The 17,622-nt window shown below is 43.8% G+C and overlaps 1 protein-coding gene across 1 annotated transcript in view; it reads left to right on the top strand.

Annotated features, from left to right (window-relative positions):
* Nucleotides 1-613: 613 nt before the first annotated feature.
* LOC121185628 (IgGFc-binding protein) overlaps nucleotides 614-17,622 on the top strand; it is a 32,510-nt gene continuing 15,501 nt past the window's right edge. Inside the window, exons 1-25 of the mRNA XM_041043894.1 lie at nucleotides 614-1,112; nucleotides 1,239-1,573; nucleotides 1,677-2,259; nucleotides 2,359-2,951; nucleotides 3,034-3,580; nucleotides 3,702-4,252; nucleotides 4,328-4,883; nucleotides 5,102-5,298; nucleotides 5,676-5,814; nucleotides 6,396-6,700; nucleotides 6,933-7,509; nucleotides 7,840-8,423; nucleotides 9,746-9,781; nucleotides 9,832-10,317; nucleotides 10,445-11,006; nucleotides 11,116-11,315; nucleotides 11,529-11,664; nucleotides 11,779-12,113; nucleotides 12,195-12,771; nucleotides 12,856-14,112; nucleotides 14,297-14,847; nucleotides 14,936-15,488; nucleotides 15,567-15,766; nucleotides 15,879-16,256; nucleotides 16,347-16,614. Coding sequence (XP_040899828.1) covers nucleotides 731-1,112; nucleotides 1,239-1,573; nucleotides 1,677-2,259; nucleotides 2,359-2,951; nucleotides 3,034-3,580; nucleotides 3,702-4,252; nucleotides 4,328-4,883; nucleotides 5,102-5,298; nucleotides 5,676-5,814; nucleotides 6,396-6,700; nucleotides 6,933-7,509; nucleotides 7,840-8,423; nucleotides 9,746-9,781; nucleotides 9,832-10,317; nucleotides 10,445-11,006; nucleotides 11,116-11,315; nucleotides 11,529-11,664; nucleotides 11,779-12,113; nucleotides 12,195-12,771; nucleotides 12,856-14,112; nucleotides 14,297-14,847; nucleotides 14,936-15,488; nucleotides 15,567-15,766; nucleotides 15,879-16,256; nucleotides 16,347-16,614 — 10,888 coding nt within the window. The 5' untranslated portion in view covers nucleotides 614-730. The remainder of the gene's footprint in view (nucleotides 1,113-1,238; nucleotides 1,574-1,676; nucleotides 2,260-2,358; nucleotides 2,952-3,033; nucleotides 3,581-3,701; nucleotides 4,253-4,327; nucleotides 4,884-5,101; nucleotides 5,299-5,675; nucleotides 5,815-6,395; nucleotides 6,701-6,932; nucleotides 7,510-7,839; nucleotides 8,424-9,745; nucleotides 9,782-9,831; nucleotides 10,318-10,444; nucleotides 11,007-11,115; nucleotides 11,316-11,528; nucleotides 11,665-11,778; nucleotides 12,114-12,194; nucleotides 12,772-12,855; nucleotides 14,113-14,296; nucleotides 14,848-14,935; nucleotides 15,489-15,566; nucleotides 15,767-15,878; nucleotides 16,257-16,346; nucleotides 16,615-17,622) is intronic.

Raw genomic sequence — 17,622 nt, 5'->3', positions numbered from 1 at the left:
CCTCATAATGACCCAACAGGAAATGTTAGCTATGAAATAACTATCATAGCCACTGGTGTTTGGACCCCAGTCACTGTAAAGGTTCTGGATACCAGCTTCATGCAACGCCTATTCCTCTCTGCTAGCCAGTCAAAGACAATTCACCTGCCAGTGACTGTGGGAATGGCCAGTGCTCGCTCCTCCTGCCTCCTCAGTGTGATGTCCATTAAGCCTGTTACAGTTGTTGCCTCATTCTGCACCCAGACTGGTTGTGACCATAGCCTCCTTCATGATGTGTCTTCCTGGGGAACCCACTACTATCCCATTACCCCTCACTTCCCTAACCAGACTGCTGTCAACCAAATGGTGATCACCAGCTCGGACCATGAGACATCAGTGGACATCTTCCTGTCAGGGGAAGTACTCTTTAATGGCAATATGTACCCCAGCGGTAGTGTCCTTAAGCTGCATATAGGTGTGCTGCAGAGTGTGTACATCCAGAGCAACACCAGTCTCTCTGGCTCAGAGTTAAATTCCAAAGAGGCTGTTGGAGTTGTGGTTAGTTTTACCTGCTCTAAACACACACCTGGGGATTGTTTGTATGGATTTGTTGAACTGAAACCAGTTTCTCAGTGGAGTTTTGATTACGTTATCTTTCCTTTGGTAAACACAGGAATGAGTTCCAGTTTCCTGTTGGCAATGGCTACTATCAACTCTGATCTGAACATCACCACCAGCACAGGGCGAAAAAATGTCTCTTGTTGGTGGTGTTATGAAGGTCATCCCAGTTGTGACCTCAGATAAAATCCACATTTCTAGTGACAGTCCTGTTCAACTTGTTTACTTCAGACATGACAACGGAGGGAGTTTTTCAGCGCTAACCGTACTGCCCTCTGTAGAAGATATCTGCCAGACTGTACCTATGTTTGATTCAGGTGACATGAGTGAGCAGGAAGATAACAGTGCTCACACAGGAGATTTAAAGTCTGGTGTTAAATTCTCCCGGAGGGGCAACTATACTTGGCTGCCTGATAATGCAGAGCTTACTCCTCCTCAAACACACACAGATGTGGAACACTATCTGAACTATCTGAGTGCCATGAACAGACTGCAAACAGCAGTGTGCGGGAAACGTATGTATTGTGGCTTTTTGAACAACTTTACATGATTAATTGTTGTTTGGCAAATGTCTTAACAGTTACACTTAGATGTGAACTTTTTTCCTCTTCTTCTTATTCTTTTCTTTTTTCAAATTGCAGCTGCATCTTCTTGTGACGAGTTACGCTGTGGTCACAAACGGAAGTGTCTTATCAAAGATGGCAAACCATTCTGTTCTTTGAAAACTAAAATATGTGCTGTTTGGGGTGACTCTTATTACCGCATGTTTGATGGAAGACATTTTGTTCTACAGGGAAACTGTAACTACACTTTAGTACAGACTACCTGTGCAGGCTTAAATGCTTCAATTCCACTGCAGATTAATGTAAACAGAGCATATCTGAACAGTGCCACTGTCTCCACCATCCACACCGTGCAGATAGGCATTCAGGGCTTTAATATCTCCGTTGTTAAAGGAGAAAAAAATTTTGTTAGGGTGAGTGCAGTGAATATATTTAAATTAAATATTCACTTTTTTTTTTTTTTTTTTTTTTTTTTTTTTTGTTCATTTACATTTTTCTTGAATTTACACTCAACAGATTGATGGACAGAAGAGGAACCTGACCCTGGGAAATGGTTCCATAAACCTTTATCCAAGTGGGTCCAGTGTTGTCTTGGACACTAACTTTGGCCTAGCTCTGCAGTACGACGGGAAACAACATCTTCAGGTTGAAGTTGGCCCAGAGTTGTATGGGGTCCTGTGTGGCTTGTGTGGAAACACTAATCACAGCTCTTCAGATGGCGTCATTGCCTCTAATAGCACTGATGAGGCCCAGACAGTGGATTTTAGTCTCCAGTGGGTGGTGAGCAGTGATGGAGGCTTCTGTTTTGAGGATTGTGGTGGTGGTGTCTCATGTCCAGTGTGCACTCAAAGCCAAACCAAATCTTTTCCTGACAAAGGCAACTCCTTCAGGATTGGGTGCAGTCTACTACAGAGAAGTGGTGGACCTTTTGCAGATTGTCATTCATACATTGATCCTGAACCATTTGTTAGTAGTTGTGTAAACAGCCTTCGTGTCAGTGGAGCTTCCTCTTCTGTGTGCAAGGTCTTACCGGCCTATGCTAACACCTGCCAGAGGCTTGGTGCCAGAGTCCAAAACTGGAGAACCATCACTAAGTGCTGTAAGTCTTTTTTTTTTTTTTTTTTTTTTTTTTTTTTGTGATCAAAAACATGGTTTGCTTAAAAAAAAAAAAAAGACGTGTATGTTGTTTCTTTTACAGCTATGGCATGTGCTATGAACAGCCACTATGAGGCCTGTGGTTCTGCCTGTCCTGCTACCTGTGGTAACCCAGAGGCCCATCGTAATTGCACACTTCCCTGTGTGGAATCATGCCAGTGCAACAGGGGGTATCTACTGAGTGGTGAGAAGTGCGTACCACATAGCAAGTGTGGTTGTCTTCACCAAGGTTCCTACTATCTCCCCAAGGAGAACTTCTGGGTCAACGAGCAGTGCCAGGAAAAATGTGTCTGCCAGCCTAACTCCAAGAAGATTATGTGTGCTCAGTCTCGTTGTCGGATAGGGGAAGTGTGCAAGGTTCTGAATGGAGTCCTGGGCTGTCACTGGAATGGCCCCGGCATTTGCATAGCCAAAGGAGATTTTCACTATACCACCTTTGATGGACTTAACTTTGATGTCTATGGCAACTGTAGTTACCTACTCACGTCTCACTGTCCCACCTTGGGGGACTTGGAAGACTTTCATGTGGAGGTGCAGCATCAGATGAGAGTTGCTACCAGTGTTTCCTTTCGGCATGTTAAAATTGTGGTTTCTGGTTATTACATTGAGATAGATGACTGGAGCAACAGGGCTGTGGTATGTTCTTCTATTTGCTGCAGTACCTTTAGGCAAACTGTTTTCTCCACTTGCAGTGTAAACATTACTTCCCTTGTTTCAGGTAAATGGTCTGCTTCTGCGTCTTCCATCGGTGTTGAGCCAAGGCAAAATAAAGCTCTACATGACTGGACTCTCGAAGCGCATAGAGACAGACTTTGGCATTGTTGTGACATACAGCCCCGATGCCCTGACCGTCCAAATGCCAAGGATCTTCTCTGGTAATCTCTGTGGCTTGTGTGGGAACTTTAATGCTAACCCAGAAGATGATCTGATGCCTGATGACGAATCGGATATCATTCAGGCCATTAGATACTGGAAAACAAGCAGTGAACACAAATGTGTGGATATGCCTACGAACGCCTCAGGTTGCAATTTACAAGATATGGCTCTTTATCAGGGAAAAGATTTCTGTGGAAGGTTACTAGATACAGAGGGAGCGTTCCAGAGCTGCCATAAAACAGTTGATCCCCAAGATTTCTATGACAATTGTGTTCATCATCTCTGTTATGGTAACCAGATGACCCTGTGTCAAATTCTGTCCAGCTATGTTGCTGTATGTCAAGAAATGGGAGCTATGGTGGATGAATGGAGAACTTCCAACTTTTGTAGTAAGTAACCATAGTTAAATACCATGTTTTATTTCAAATGTAATCTCTGAAATATATTGAATAAAATAGTTGTTTTGTTTTTTTTTTTGTTTGTTTGTTTGTTTTTTCTCTTTCTCCTCAGGTCTCTCCTGTCCACCTAACAGTGAATACCACCTTTGCTCTAGTCACATGTCTGACTGTGTAGAAAATCCAAATCCTCTAGCAGGGAAATGCAAGGAGGGCTGTTTTTGCAGACCTGGGTTTTTCCACAGTGGTGGCAATTGTTTGTCAGAGTCTGAGTGTGGTTGCATTTACAGTGGTGTTTACCATGAAATCCATGAGAGCTTCTACCCCGATGAGCACTGTCAGCTGCACTGTGTCTGTGTGGGCCACAACGCAGTACAATGCACCAACCACACATGTCCAAATGGAACAAAATGTGCCATCCAAGATGGTCACAGGGCATGCCGTGCATCACAGCCTGTTAAATGCACTGTCATGGGTGGTAGACACTTCAGGAGCTATGATGGACGTAACTTTGACTTTAATATGGGGAACTGCCGTTATGTTCTATCACAGGTTTGTGATGAAGAAGAATCTAACCCCGTTGTTATCATCCAGCAAGGACAGCTGTACCTCAGGGTCCATGGAATGAACATGTCGTTAGAGATGGAGCATTTGGGAAAAGCAAAGGTAAGCAGTTGCACATTTACAAACACGTTCTGTTTAATGTGCCTTGACTGTAACTTTAACATTTAAATTTTTCAGGTTGATGGTGCTCTGTGGAGTCTTCCTGTCCAACTGGATCATGTAGCAATACTCCGCTCTGGCTTGCTGACTCGTGTTGTTGTAGACTCAGGGGTAGTTGTGAGCTATGGAGGGCCTAATTTGATCCAAGTAGTGATTCCTGCCTCCCATGGGAAAATGTGTGGCTTGTGTGGAAGCATCAGTGCTGGTGCTACAGACGGCAAACTGAGTCCAAATGGCAGCCTTGCAAGTGATGTTTCTATATTTGCGTCTTCCTGGTCGCTTTCACCACCTGGAATGAACTGCTCTGAAGAATGTGGTCTCTGTTCAGCGTGCAACTCTACCAGGGCAGCTGAATTTGCATCTGATGACATCTGTGGCACGCTGCTTTCTCCTGCAGGATCATTTAGTGGATGTCACTCCACTGTGGACCCAGAGCCCTTCTTTGAGAACTGTGTGAATGACTTGTGTATGTCTAATGGGAATGAAGAATTGTTTTTCAATAGTTTGAGAGAATACGCTTTTGCGTGCCAGGGGGCAGGAGCTGAAGTCAAACCATGGAGGAGTGAGAAGTGCTGTGAGCATTATTCATCTTGACTGTCTTTCTTGTACATATGTTGTTTCATTAGTGTTTTATGGCATGCCAGTGCATGTAAATCAGGGGTCTGCACATATGCTTCTGTTGCACTTAGAACTCTTGCAGTCTCTATTCAGTGAAGTTGGAAGATTGATGCAAGGCTAGCTTGACTCTGTACAGTAAATGAGCTCTCTTTTTTTTTTTATCCCACCCTGCAGTGCTCTCATGCCCTGAAAATTCTCACTACAGTATATGTGTTGGTGCGTGCCCTGAGTCCTGTGGTATTTTATCTGATATCCACTGCCCATGGCCCTGTTATGAGGGATGTCAGTGCGACCCTGGATACATGCAGACTGGAAATGGCTGTATCAAAGCTGAGCAATGTGGTTGCTTCTACCATGGGCACTACTTTGAGGTAGGTAACTACACATTACGTGGTTTATACCAACTGGCATGTACATTTTCTCTTCTCATATCATTAATGTTTTTTCTTTTTTTCTTAACACTGGTAAATCTCTTGTACCTCTGTTGGTGTGTTGTTGTGACACATTTACATGTGACCCGCAAGTTCAGTTATAAACCTGTTACTTCAGTTGAGCTGAACAAGTGACAGGTCTTAGTTATGCTATGCACTGTTGATAATGTGACTCATTAATGTCTTTGCGAAATCTTTATATGCCTCACCTGAATCACCTGACTAATCATAAAATCCCAGGTGTGTGTGTTATGGGTTGTTTTGTTTAGAGAACAATTGGGTAACACACTCCAACACTGACTCACTGTTTTTTGTAGATTGGGGAGATATTGTGGGCTGAGGGATGCTCTGAGCGGTGTAACTGCTCTGCTAATGCCACCATGTGCTGTGAGACAGCCTCATGCCCTGAGGGAGAGAGCTGCACCCTTAACAGTACCTGGGGCTGTGCAAGGAAAGGTAGGACGGGCTGGTTCTGCTAGGTTAGGTGACGTTTCCTCAGAAGCTAACTGTTTTTAAATGTGCTGCACAAGTCACTGATGTTATCAAGTTTTATAAATTTGATGTCACTTTGTTTTTCTGTAAGGGTTGTTTTGCATCCTTATACACCCTATAGAGGTGTTGTTCCCCCCCGTATCCTGTCACTTTACCTGAAATGAGGTTAACCCCTCATCCCTTTTGAATAGTCCATTATGTACTTATGTACTCCTATCTGCCTGGAAGCCTCAGAATGATGGTACTGCTTGTCTATCACAAATAATGGTGCACCTTAATTTAATTTCACTTGTCCTCATGGCAGCCTTTGACATTTAAATGTATATGTGTGTCACAAATGTTTGTGAGGGGGTGTCTACATTTAATGCTAACCTATTCTAGGAAGGGTTTTTTTTTTTTTCCCTTTTTACTTTTATCACTACAGGATATCTGCACTTTAACTCACTTACTTGACTTCCTTTTCTTTGCTGCAGACATCTCCAGCTGCATGTGTCCTCTGCTTAAACTGCCATTAATCTGATACTTTTCACCTTTATTCTTTTCAGCTGGTGATTATAAAATCTGTGAGAATGGCGAGACTTGTGGTGACCAGTGCCAACCTCAGCAAACCCAGTGTTGGGTTCTGGGAGGTGCCCACTTCTACACTTTTGATGGGAAGGCGTTTGAATTTCAAGGAAACTGTACCTACACTCTCATCCACATACTAAGTGACACCAGTGAGAATAATACAGTTTGGGTTGGAGTACAGAGAGACAGGACACCCTATGGGGCTTCCTCTCTTAAAGCTATTCATGCCAAAGTGGCTAAAGACAATATTAGTATCTACAGAGGGGAAAAAGGCTATGCCAGGGTGAGTTTGAATTTGGACATGCTGAAACTGCCACATCACTAATCTAGCCTCACAGTCACTTTGTGATTTAACTATTATAGGATGACAGCCATAATACATAATTTCTTCAATCATCTTTAAATATGTAAATGCATCATAGTTATATATCGGCCTTTTGGGAATGTGCTTAAAATTTCACCATAAAATTGCATGTAAAAGTAATGTATACAAAATGTGTTTGTGCTCTCTGCAGATAAATGGTGAAAAAAAGCTTTTGCCTGTGACTCTACAGTTTGGACAGACAAGGATCTATCAGAGTGGCATGTTTGTTGTTGTGGATACTAATCTGGGCATCCAAATTAAATATGACTGCTCTCATATTGCCACCATCCTCCTCTTTAATACAACCAAAGTCCATGGTATGTGTGGGAATAACAATGGCATCAAAGATGATGACCTCAGGACCCCACAGGGTGAGGCAGCTGATGCTACCACCTTTGGCTGGAGTTGGAGAGTTCTTGATCAGGAAGCTCAGTGCACAGCAGATTGTGGAGATGCATGCCCCCACTGCTCTGCTGATCAGCTACAGGAGAAAAATATTGCCAGTCAGTGGATCTCTCTGCATCAGTACATTTGGTCACCACAAAATCCTTTCAGTCTGTGCTGGAAAGTTGTAGACTACACTGAAGTCCCCACAGGGGTTGGCATATTTGACCTGTGCTCCAGTAATGACACTCAGAAGGCCCTCTGCCTGATCTTGGAGGCCTATGCTGCTGCCTGCCAAAATGCCCAGATCCAGATTGGAGAGTGGCGGAATAGCACTTTCTGCCGTAAGCAAATTTGTGGTACTATCAAGCAAATGTATGAATTGGTTTGGTGGGATTTTAAAAAGCCTTACAAATCACATAATTAAGTGGTTACAGGTGTCTTGTATCTTTTCATTTTTCTGTGCAGATATGCTTTCACACATGGCTACCCTGAAACCTTTATGAACTCTTCCTAAATGTGACTGCTTTAATTAGCCCCAATGCCACCTATTATACTTAACAGCCCAACAGCTGCCTCTGTTAAAACATATATACAGTGTGTCAGGAAACTTACAAGCTGATGTGTGCAGTTTTTCCTCCACATTGTTGTTCATTGTTCTTGTCTCCTATCAGCCGTGTCCTGCCCACTGAATAGCCATTATGAGACCTGTGGCACAGCCTGCCCTGCCACCTGTGAGGACCCGTTCATTTCAAGCCTCTGCTCCCTGGCTTGTGTGGAGTGCTGCCAGTGCGACTCAGGGTTTGTCCGAGATGGTGACACCTGTGTCCCCTTGTCCCAGTGTGGCTGCACTCACAACGGCTACAGTTACCACAGCAACCAGACCTTCTGGGCTGATGACGGATGCACTGAGCAGTGCATTTGTGACCCCCACACCCACCAGACGCAGTGCCATTTGGATTCATGTGGCCCTGATGAATACTGCAGTCTTCAAGATGGAGTCAGAAGCTGTGTGCCGATTCCCCAGCAGACATGCATGTACACCAGACATCACGTGTTCACCTTTGACCACCATGACTATGATTTGCGTGGCACCTGTCAGTACCAGTTACTGGGCATATGTGAAAAGAAACAAGGACTTGATGCCATTCAGGTTCATGTACAGACACAGGGACACCTAGAGTCAGAACTTCATGTCCTGATCAATGTGAGTGGTGTGCTTGTGGAGCTGAACAGCAAAAACACTGAGAACATTGAGGTGAGTGCTAGTATCCTCTTGTTGCTGGTTGTTGGTTGTTGTTGTGTGGTGGTGGTGGTGTGTGTGTTGTTGTTGTTGTTGTTGGTGTTGTTGGTGGTGGGGTTTTTTTTGTTTTTTTTTAATATGTCACGTATTTTTTAATATGATGCATTTTTGGCACTGCAATAAGTCATCAATAAATGATCTAATAGTTAAACTGAACTCGACAAAAATTTATTGTGAAAATGTGTTGCCTTTTGTTGACTTTCAAATACAATTTTGGCACCCCCTACAGGTTGATGGTGTCAAGAGGAGCATGCCGTATCACTTCAGCCCCACTGCACTAGCTTTCTCTCTGGGGCTGCACGCTTACATCTACACAGACATGGGCTTTGAATTTAGTCTCAGCATAGAGGGCATAGTTAGCATTAATCTCTCCCACAAATATGCTAATGCAACTTGTGGACTGTGTGGTAACTTCAACTCTGATCCAGCTGATGATCTGACAGCAAATGGCACACAGGAGCATCTCAGTCCTGAGCGTTTTGGAAAAGCTTGGAGAAGTGGGCAGAATCCTTGGTGTGTGGAGGGCTGTTTAGGGGGAAGTTGTCCAAAATGTTCATCTGAGCGTCTGGCCCGGTCCTCTGATCCAGAGGCTTGCGGAAAAATTCTGGAAGTTGATGGACCATTTAGACACTGTCATGGCAAAGTGGACCCCTCCAGCTTTTACAAGCGCTGCGTCAGTGACCTGTGTCTTCATGGAGGTCTCCAGCCTTCATTGTGTCACTCCCTGGCAGAGTATACAGCTGTCTGCCTTTCCCACAAGGCTGCAGTTTATGCCTGGAGGAGTCCTGGATTCTGCTGTGAGTGTTAATGTGCTCCCAGCTCTGTTGTGCAAGTAAATTAAATTAATATCCTCTACAATTGTAAACGTGTGCTGTTTGAAGTTCAGCATCATCACACACCAAATGAAATCTGGAGAGTTTGCAGATGCCTGTGCAAGCACACCACACTTCATCATGCTTAGATTGTTGATAATGATATTGATCATGTAACATGAGGAAAAGAGACTGATCACTTGCATTCAAATCATCTATATGCCTGTAGGTACTTAGTGTAAAGTTTGTTCCCTTTTCTGTTTATTGCTGTGTTTTATTAAGTTGAAATTTTTATTATCAGTTAGAGACAGTGTGCTGTGACTCATATTGACATTGAGGACACAACCTTTTAAGATGTTATTGGACCACTAGATGGTACTAATGCATCACTGGTCAACCTTAACCTTTACAGCATTTTCCTGTCTTTGTGCCCTATGTGACTGATGTCTCTCTGTGTCTCTGCAGATCTGTCCTGTCCCTCCAGTACCAGTTACAACTCAAGTTCTGCCTCTGTTCACCTCTGCCTCGGCTGGCGGAATAACACAGTAGAGATGCCTCTGAACACTGGGGAGAACTGCCTCTGTGAAGCAGGGTTAGTTCACAGTGGCAACCTCTGTGTCTATCCAGAAAACTGTGGCTGCTTTCACCATGGAGAGTACCTCAGGGCAGGACAGGAGGTGTCTTCATGCGAACGAAGCTGTTTATGTCATGCTGGGGGACACATGACTTGTCATAATATCTCCTGTGGAGAGGATGAGGAGTGTAAGCTTATTAGGGGTGTTCAAGGTTGCCACCCCAAACCCAAAGTGGCACACTGCTCTGTTGATGGATCCCAGTACACCACGTTTGATGGACAGGCATTTGAATTTCACGGTTCATGTAACTACACTCTGGTGCAGACGTGCTCTCTCAAGAAACTGGATGTGGAGCCTATTTTGATTGCTGCACAGGGCAACCGCAGTGAGGGCAGACAAATCTACCTGCGAGTCAATAAATTGTATTTTAAGACATCAACAGCTTTTCCTGGAAAAATTCAGGTAATTCATGTTATGATTTCACAGCCTTCAGCATGACTTATTGTCCATCTCTTAACAGGTGCTGTAATTTTTCACAGCATACACAAACTATTGTATATTATGTTTAAAAGTGAGTAATCTCTCCCAGGTTAATGGAGTTTATGAGAATCTGCCATTCTCCCAGAACAACGTTACTGTACATCAGAAAAATGGATGGATAGTCATCAAGACCCCACAGTCAGTTGAGCTCATTTCAGACCTACAAAACCACATTCTGGTCAAGATCCCTGACATTTACCACCACTCTATCTGTGGCCTTTGTGGGAACTACAATGATAATCCCTTAGATGACCTGCAGCTGCCCAATGGCACCATGATCTCTAATCTTGACATCTTTGGGGCATCATGGAAATTGTTGGATTTTGAATCATCCTGCAGTGACACATGTGGCGGCAGCTGTCAACTCTGCCAGTCCCCTGTGCCAGAGTACACCTCTGACCTGTACTGTGGCCTCCTCACCCACCCAAGGGGACCATTCTCCTCTTGTCAGCATTTAGTGTGCCCACAGAAATACTATTCAATCTGCATGAAAAACCTTTGTATTGCAAAGGGGCAGCGCTGGGCCCTGTGTGACGCACTGTGGGCCTATGAGGCAGCATGTAAGGAAGCAGGAGGGACGACTGACATCTGGACAAACACAGCAGGCTGCGGTAAGTCTAACAGCTCATTATTTAATTATGTTTTAATTAAATGGGGAAAATGAAAATGAAATGCAGAAAAATACTAAATTCAAGACTATAACTTGTTTTGTTTTAACAGCTTATCAGTGTCCTCAGTTCAGCCACTACAGCCAGTGTGCCAATGCTTGCTCCTCATTGTGTCCTGAGATAATCCAGGCAGTGCAGTGCCCCAGTGACTGTGAGGAAGGTTGCCAGTGTGATACTGAATACCTTTATGATGGCCATGTCTGTGTACTGGCAGAGCAGTGTGGCTGTGTACAGGATGGGAGGAAGTTTAAGGTCAGAATTAAACACAGTTTTGTCTGCAGTATAATAGAATAGTGGTAATATTAGTTGTCCTAAACTTTTACTTAAATTTGGCAATTTGTTTGCAATATTGTTGCTTAATGTTATTAAGAATCTTTTTAATATTCTTAATTAGTATTTTATGTTTTTAGTAAATACATTCAACTGTGATTTCTTGGTTTCCTTTTTTGTTGTTTCTATTTTCAGGCCTCTGAGAGCAAACTCCTCCAAAACTGTACTGTTAACTGCACCTGTGGGCCTCCTCTTGTCTGTGAGCAATACTCATGTCCTCCACTGCACAGTTGTATAGTTTTAGATGGAATCATGGGCTGCCACAGGGATGGTGAGCATTTAAACTGAAGAAACATTTTTACATGGTGATTTGCTTGGTACATTTATTTCTGTTTTTTTTTTTTTTTTTTTTTTGTCATTAAAACTAAAATAGCGTTTTTTTAAGCAGAGCAAATCCCAGATCTGTGTGAGGGAATATGTGATGAAACGGAGAAATGCTCTCTGATCAATGGTGTGCCTGTCTGTGAGAGCCGTCAGGGTCTGTGTTGGACCTGGGGAAGGCAGCACTACCATACCTTTGATGGGCTCAGCTATGACTTTGAGGGAACCTGTACTTATCTGCTCGCAGCCAGCAAAGGGCTACCATGTGGTCTGACACCCTTTAGTGTGTCCAAGAAGAATGACTGCAAAGGCAGCAGAGCTGCATCATCCACACAGGTGGTGACTGTACAAGCTTATGGGTTCAACATCAAGCTCGGTAGTGAAAAGGGCAGCATACGTGTGAGTAAATATCAGTTTCTGAATGAAATTATGGCTCAAGTTATCCTACTATCACTTATGAATCTCCCTTTTTATTCTCAGGTTAATGGTCAGGTGGCTTACATTCCTGTTAATCTATTGCGGGGTAAGATCCAGGTCTCTTACAAGGGAGGCAAAACACTATTGAAAACTGACTTTGGTATGCATGTAGTCTTTGACTGGAACTCCACAGTTGTTGTTAAACTGGACCCGCACTACAAGGGCAAAGTGTATGGGCTTTGTGGCAATTTTAACGGTGATCTTGAAGATGAGTATCCTGTAACTACACCAGGCTCCCTTCCCATTAAGACAAGTGTGGAGTCTGCTCAGGCTTACCAGCTCTTTGATGGGGACCACAACTGTTCCACTGGTTGTAAGCAGACAATGGATGAATTAACCTCACTCGCAGATCCTGTGTCTGACGTCTCTAGTCAGAGGAAACGGTGTGCAGTGCTCATGGATCAGGATGGTCCTTGGACCCACTGTCATAGTCATGTCAATCCAGACTCCTTCTATGAATGTTGTATAGTTGACAACATGCATAATGGATTGTCAAAAGTGTCTCTTGACCAGGCCATAAATTCATATTCCACAGTTTGTGAAGAATCCGTGAATAGCTACTATGATGAAGTGACTGTTGGTAAGTCGTCTTGTTAAGAATCAATATAATGCAGTTAATTATTCTTGTAGATTATTTTAATGACTCACTAATAAATCATTTCAGATGTGCGCTGTCCTCCAAACAGCCACTACAAGACCTGCGGCTCAGCCTGTCCTCCATCCTGTGAATTTAATGCCACCGTCTGTATTAAGGTCTGTGTTCAGGGCTGTTTCTGTAATCCTGGTTTCATCAGGAGTCCAGAAGGCTGTGTGCGTCCACATCAATGTGGCTGCACAGACTCCAGAGGCAAATACCACAGCCTCAACTCAACTTTCTGGATCCCTGACAACTGTGGTCAGCTGTGTACTTGTGGACCAGCTGCTGGAGAGGTCCACTGCCGTCCAGACCAGTGCCCTGGAGGAATGGTTTGCAAGCAGCTACATCATCACAAGAGGGTGTGTCAACCTGAAAAACCTCAGAACTGTACCATCATTACTGGGCTGCATTTTACGAGCTTTGATGGACATCATTTTGACTTCAGAGACAGTTGTGCTTATTCATTAGTTCAAACTCATTCCAACCTAACTGGATTAACACCGTTCAATATCACTATCTCTGATGCAAGTTGTCACAAAAGGCTTTTTCATAGCCTTACTTTAACACTCTCAATCTATGGTTTGGAAGTGGTGGTAACAAAAGATGACCCACAAAAGGTTTTGGTGAGTACTCTGCAAGGTCTTATTGACATACTTAAAAATGGGCCACTACATGCAACCCTGACAATCATGTGTTTTGTTCCTTTTCATTCTCAGGTTGATAGACTGTATAAGCCCTTACCATACTCTCACCAGACAGGCCACATAAATGCGTTCCGCACACCTTCATCGATCACCATCCATACTGATGTTGGATTACAGCTGATCTTCTATAACAGTGGTACTCTAATGGTTATCCTCCCCAGCAGTTATGGCTCTTCTGTCTCTGGGCTTTGTGGGAATGCCAACACTGATCCTCATGATGACCAAATGATGTCCAATGCGGAGCTTGCCCAGAATACACTAGCCTTTGCCCACAGCTGGAGGTCTCAGGGAGCGGAGGCCTGTATCTCCAACTGTTCCTCCACACTGAAACATTGTCGTGTTGAAGCCAAGAAGCTTTTTGAAGGCAGTGATTTTTGTGGGGTGTTGTTGAATGAGCTGGGGCCATTTGCAGACTGTGGCTCAGTGTTGGATCCCAAGCCTTACTTCCACAGCTGTGTAGCAGACTCCTGCTCTTTTGACGGACACTATTCGGCACTCTGCAATTCCATTGCATCTTATGCTGCTGCTTGCCAAGCAGCTCAGCTGCCTGTCAGACAGTGGCGGAGTGACACTTTCTGTGGTGAGTATACGGCCCGTTCTGTTTCTTAAATTTTATTTAAAATGTTGGATGCATGGAAAAAGTACAATTCTTTAGGATGGTAATATATTGATTGTGTCAGAATATGAGGCAATGTATGTTTAAAAAAAATGCCTTGTGATTCTAATAAGGTTATGCAAGACTTAGTTGACCTCTCTCCCCTTAGGTATGACATGTCCTAAGAATAGCCACTATGAGCTATGCGGTCCTCGGTGTCCTGTTGTGTGTGCTGACCTGTCCTCACCAGCAAACTGTAGCGGAGGTTGTGAGGAGGGCTGCCAATGTGACCCTGGCTATGTTCTGAGCAATGACCAGTGTGTGCTGATTTCTGAGTGCGGCTGCATGCACGAGGGACAGTATCACCCTGCTGGCCACTTCTACTCTCAGAAAACCTGCCAAAAGTGCAACTGTAAAAGAGGTGCAGTGGCGTGCATCCCCATGGAAAGCTGTTCTGTGAAGGAGGGCCTCATCTTGCAGTACGGGGTGTGCCAAGTGTTTGCTGGCTTTGGCTACATCACTTTTGACGGTGTTGTTCTGCCTCACCATGGCGCTTGTACCTATGTAGTGTCAGCCCTCTCCTCTAAAGTCCTACACGACTATTCTTTGCTGCTTAGCTTTAAAAAAGACAGAAATGGCATTTTCACAATCCACAGACTAGTATTTCATTTGTCTTCATTTGAAGTGTCTGTTGACCCCAAAACTCTGTGGAAAATACAAGTAAGTTCTGCTGTCAGTGTGGATTTATGTGTTAAAGCTGCAAAGAGTTTATAAAACTTATCTTGAAGTGGTGTGTGTGTGCTTTCAGGTAAATGGAGAAGAACGCAGCGTACCTTTTGACTATGGAGAATTTAAAGCATACCAAGCTGGCAACAGACTGATTATCATCACATCATCTGGGGTGGGAGTTGACTTGTCCTCCACCCAATACCTCAGGTTAACTGTACCACAGGTATATGATGCCACAGCTTCAGGCCTCTGTGGGAACTTCAATGGGGACGAGTATGACGACTTGGAACTCAGAAACGGTCATCTTACTGAAAGCTTTGCAGAGCTCCTGCACAGCTGGGCAGTAGAATCTCCTGGACAACCTTGCACTGACACTTGTGGGAGGGAGTGTGATGAGTGCAGCCTGTCCCCTCTCGAAAGCATGCTCTGTGATGTCTTGTTGGACAGTAGTATTGAGTTTAGCCGTTGCTGGAACAGTGGTGTGGAGCGTAATATTTACACAGTTATGTGCATTAGGGCTGTTTGTGCTGGGGCAGGACACATGGCGGCTTGTCTGGCACTGGAGGCATATTCTGCAGCCTGCCAGGCGAAAGGAATATCAGTGGGGCCATGGAGAGAGAACACTCCATGCTGTAAGGGAAGAAATTTCATCATAGTTTAAATGAAGAGTATAAGATCCCTTTTTAATGATTAGTATTTTCTACCACCAGCTCTCCAGTGTCCTGACCACAGCAGCCCAAGGGAGTGTGTTGACTCCAGCTCCAACTCATGCCCTGCTCTGCTCCAGCCTGGTTCTTCGGCAGCTGGCTGCTCAGAAGGCTGCCAGTGCAGCTATGGAAATGTATTTGATGGGAATAAGTGCGTACCTTACAGTCAGTGTGGATGTGTTCTCCGTGATATATATATCAGGGTAAATATACAAGTTTAATACACACAGTAAATGCTATGCGCATTCTCGAGGGGATATGTTGTTATCTATAATCAAAGCTCACATGCAGAATTTGTTTTTCCTCCCTCATCAGATGGATGAGCAACTATACACTGAGGGCTGCACCCAGATATGCTGGTGCCACACTTTGGGTGGGGTGATATGTGAGGAGGCAAGCTGCGACTCAGGGCAGCAGTGTGCTCTGAGGAATGGTTCCTGGGGCTGTCATGAGAGACCTGAAGTTTGTAAACTCTTAGGCAGCCTCCAGGTCTCCACACTCAGTGGGCAGAAGCTGAGCTTGGAACCAGAGCTATCTTACAGCCTGATGTCACACTGTGATGAGGCCAGTGAGCAGTGGTTCAGCCTGGTCTCTTACCATGGATCTTGCCATAGCAGCTCTTCCAGGCTCATCACTGTGTTTCAGGTCCTTCTGCATGGACTAACAATTGCCATACAGGAAGGCATGGTGAAGGTACAACTCCACTAAGGCTTTTGACAGCTATAAACTGACACATTTTGAAATTTCCCGGTGTTTGTCCTAACTTAATCTTGTACCCCACAGGTGAATGGACCTTTTGTTTTCCTACCCTACACTTCGTCATCAGGGGTGTCCCTGTCATCTGGTGTGAACCAGGACAAGTCAGAGGTCATAGTGATCTTCAGGAGAGACACTGGCATGGAGTCTGAGTTGGAGATAGAGATTGGTGTTACCATGGTGACAGTCAGGGTCCCTCTGTGGTACTCAGGCAAATTGTGTGGTCTCTGTGGAGACCTCAATGACCTCCACTCACACAGTTCAGTCAAGTCGTGGGTTCTCCCTAACTTTCCTGGCTGGTAAGTGATCCTCTCCACAACAACAGTACTGTATGTGTGTTCACTACTTAATATTTGTTTAAAATATTACGTCCAGTAATGAATTATATTTTCTCTTTTCACAGTGGCTTCACTGGATGACATTTTTAATGTCCTGATTAATGTGTATTATTTGTCTGTTTAAATACAAAAGCAATTTAAACAACTTTGTATAGTTTGTCATTTGAACTCTAGGCATGCCCTTCATTTTATATAATACTGGCAGGACTCTTATCAGTGTGGCCCATACACCTTTTTTAAACAAGGTCATCTCTGGCCAATGCTGATTACATTCCAACAAAAAAAAGTAGAGGGCACACCTTAATCTAAATCCACAATATGTTTACAGTAACTAAACCAGGTTTACTGTTGCCCTGCCCAAGGGCTTCTAACCAAATGGACACCAATTAAATATTTGAAGGTTTTTTTTAATCGTTATTTAAAAAGAAAAAAAAATGTAATGCAAACTTTTGAGAGCCAAGTTCTATTTACTTTCTCCCTATAACAAATGATTGTTGCACCCTCCACTACACTCTGTTATTCTTGGGTGACACACAAAACCAACAGAAACCTCCCGTTTAACCTGACGACTGCCAATTCCCAAAAATGTTGGTTTAATTAGAAGTTGATTGGTCAGTTCTTGTAATCGTCCACCCACGCTATAAGCTTCACAGGGGACACATTATTACATTGCAAGCATGAACTGGCTTAAAAGGCACAAAATAAACATGGGCAGAAATTGTGATTTCAGTAGGGCTTAAGTGGTAGGTGTTTTTGTTTAAATGATGAATAAAACAAATGACATAAAATATTAAGTGACCCAAGAGCATTGTAATAGTAAAGAAAACTAAGGGTACAGAGGGTAAATGAACATGCCGCATTTTAGAAAATGTCATTAATCAATATCTGCTGTATGAAATGAAATGAAAATCTGCCTTTTTGGGGTCGCCCCTTCAGAGCCCAGACCTTTCCCCATTCGAGATACT

This window comes from Toxotes jaculatrix, chromosome 8, assembly GCF_017976425.1.
Source record: "Toxotes jaculatrix isolate fToxJac2 chromosome 8, fToxJac2.pri, whole genome shotgun sequence".
Lineage (NCBI taxonomy): Eukaryota > Metazoa > Chordata > Actinopteri > Toxotidae > Toxotes > Toxotes jaculatrix.
This window is presented reverse-complemented; position numbering and strand designations above follow the sequence as displayed.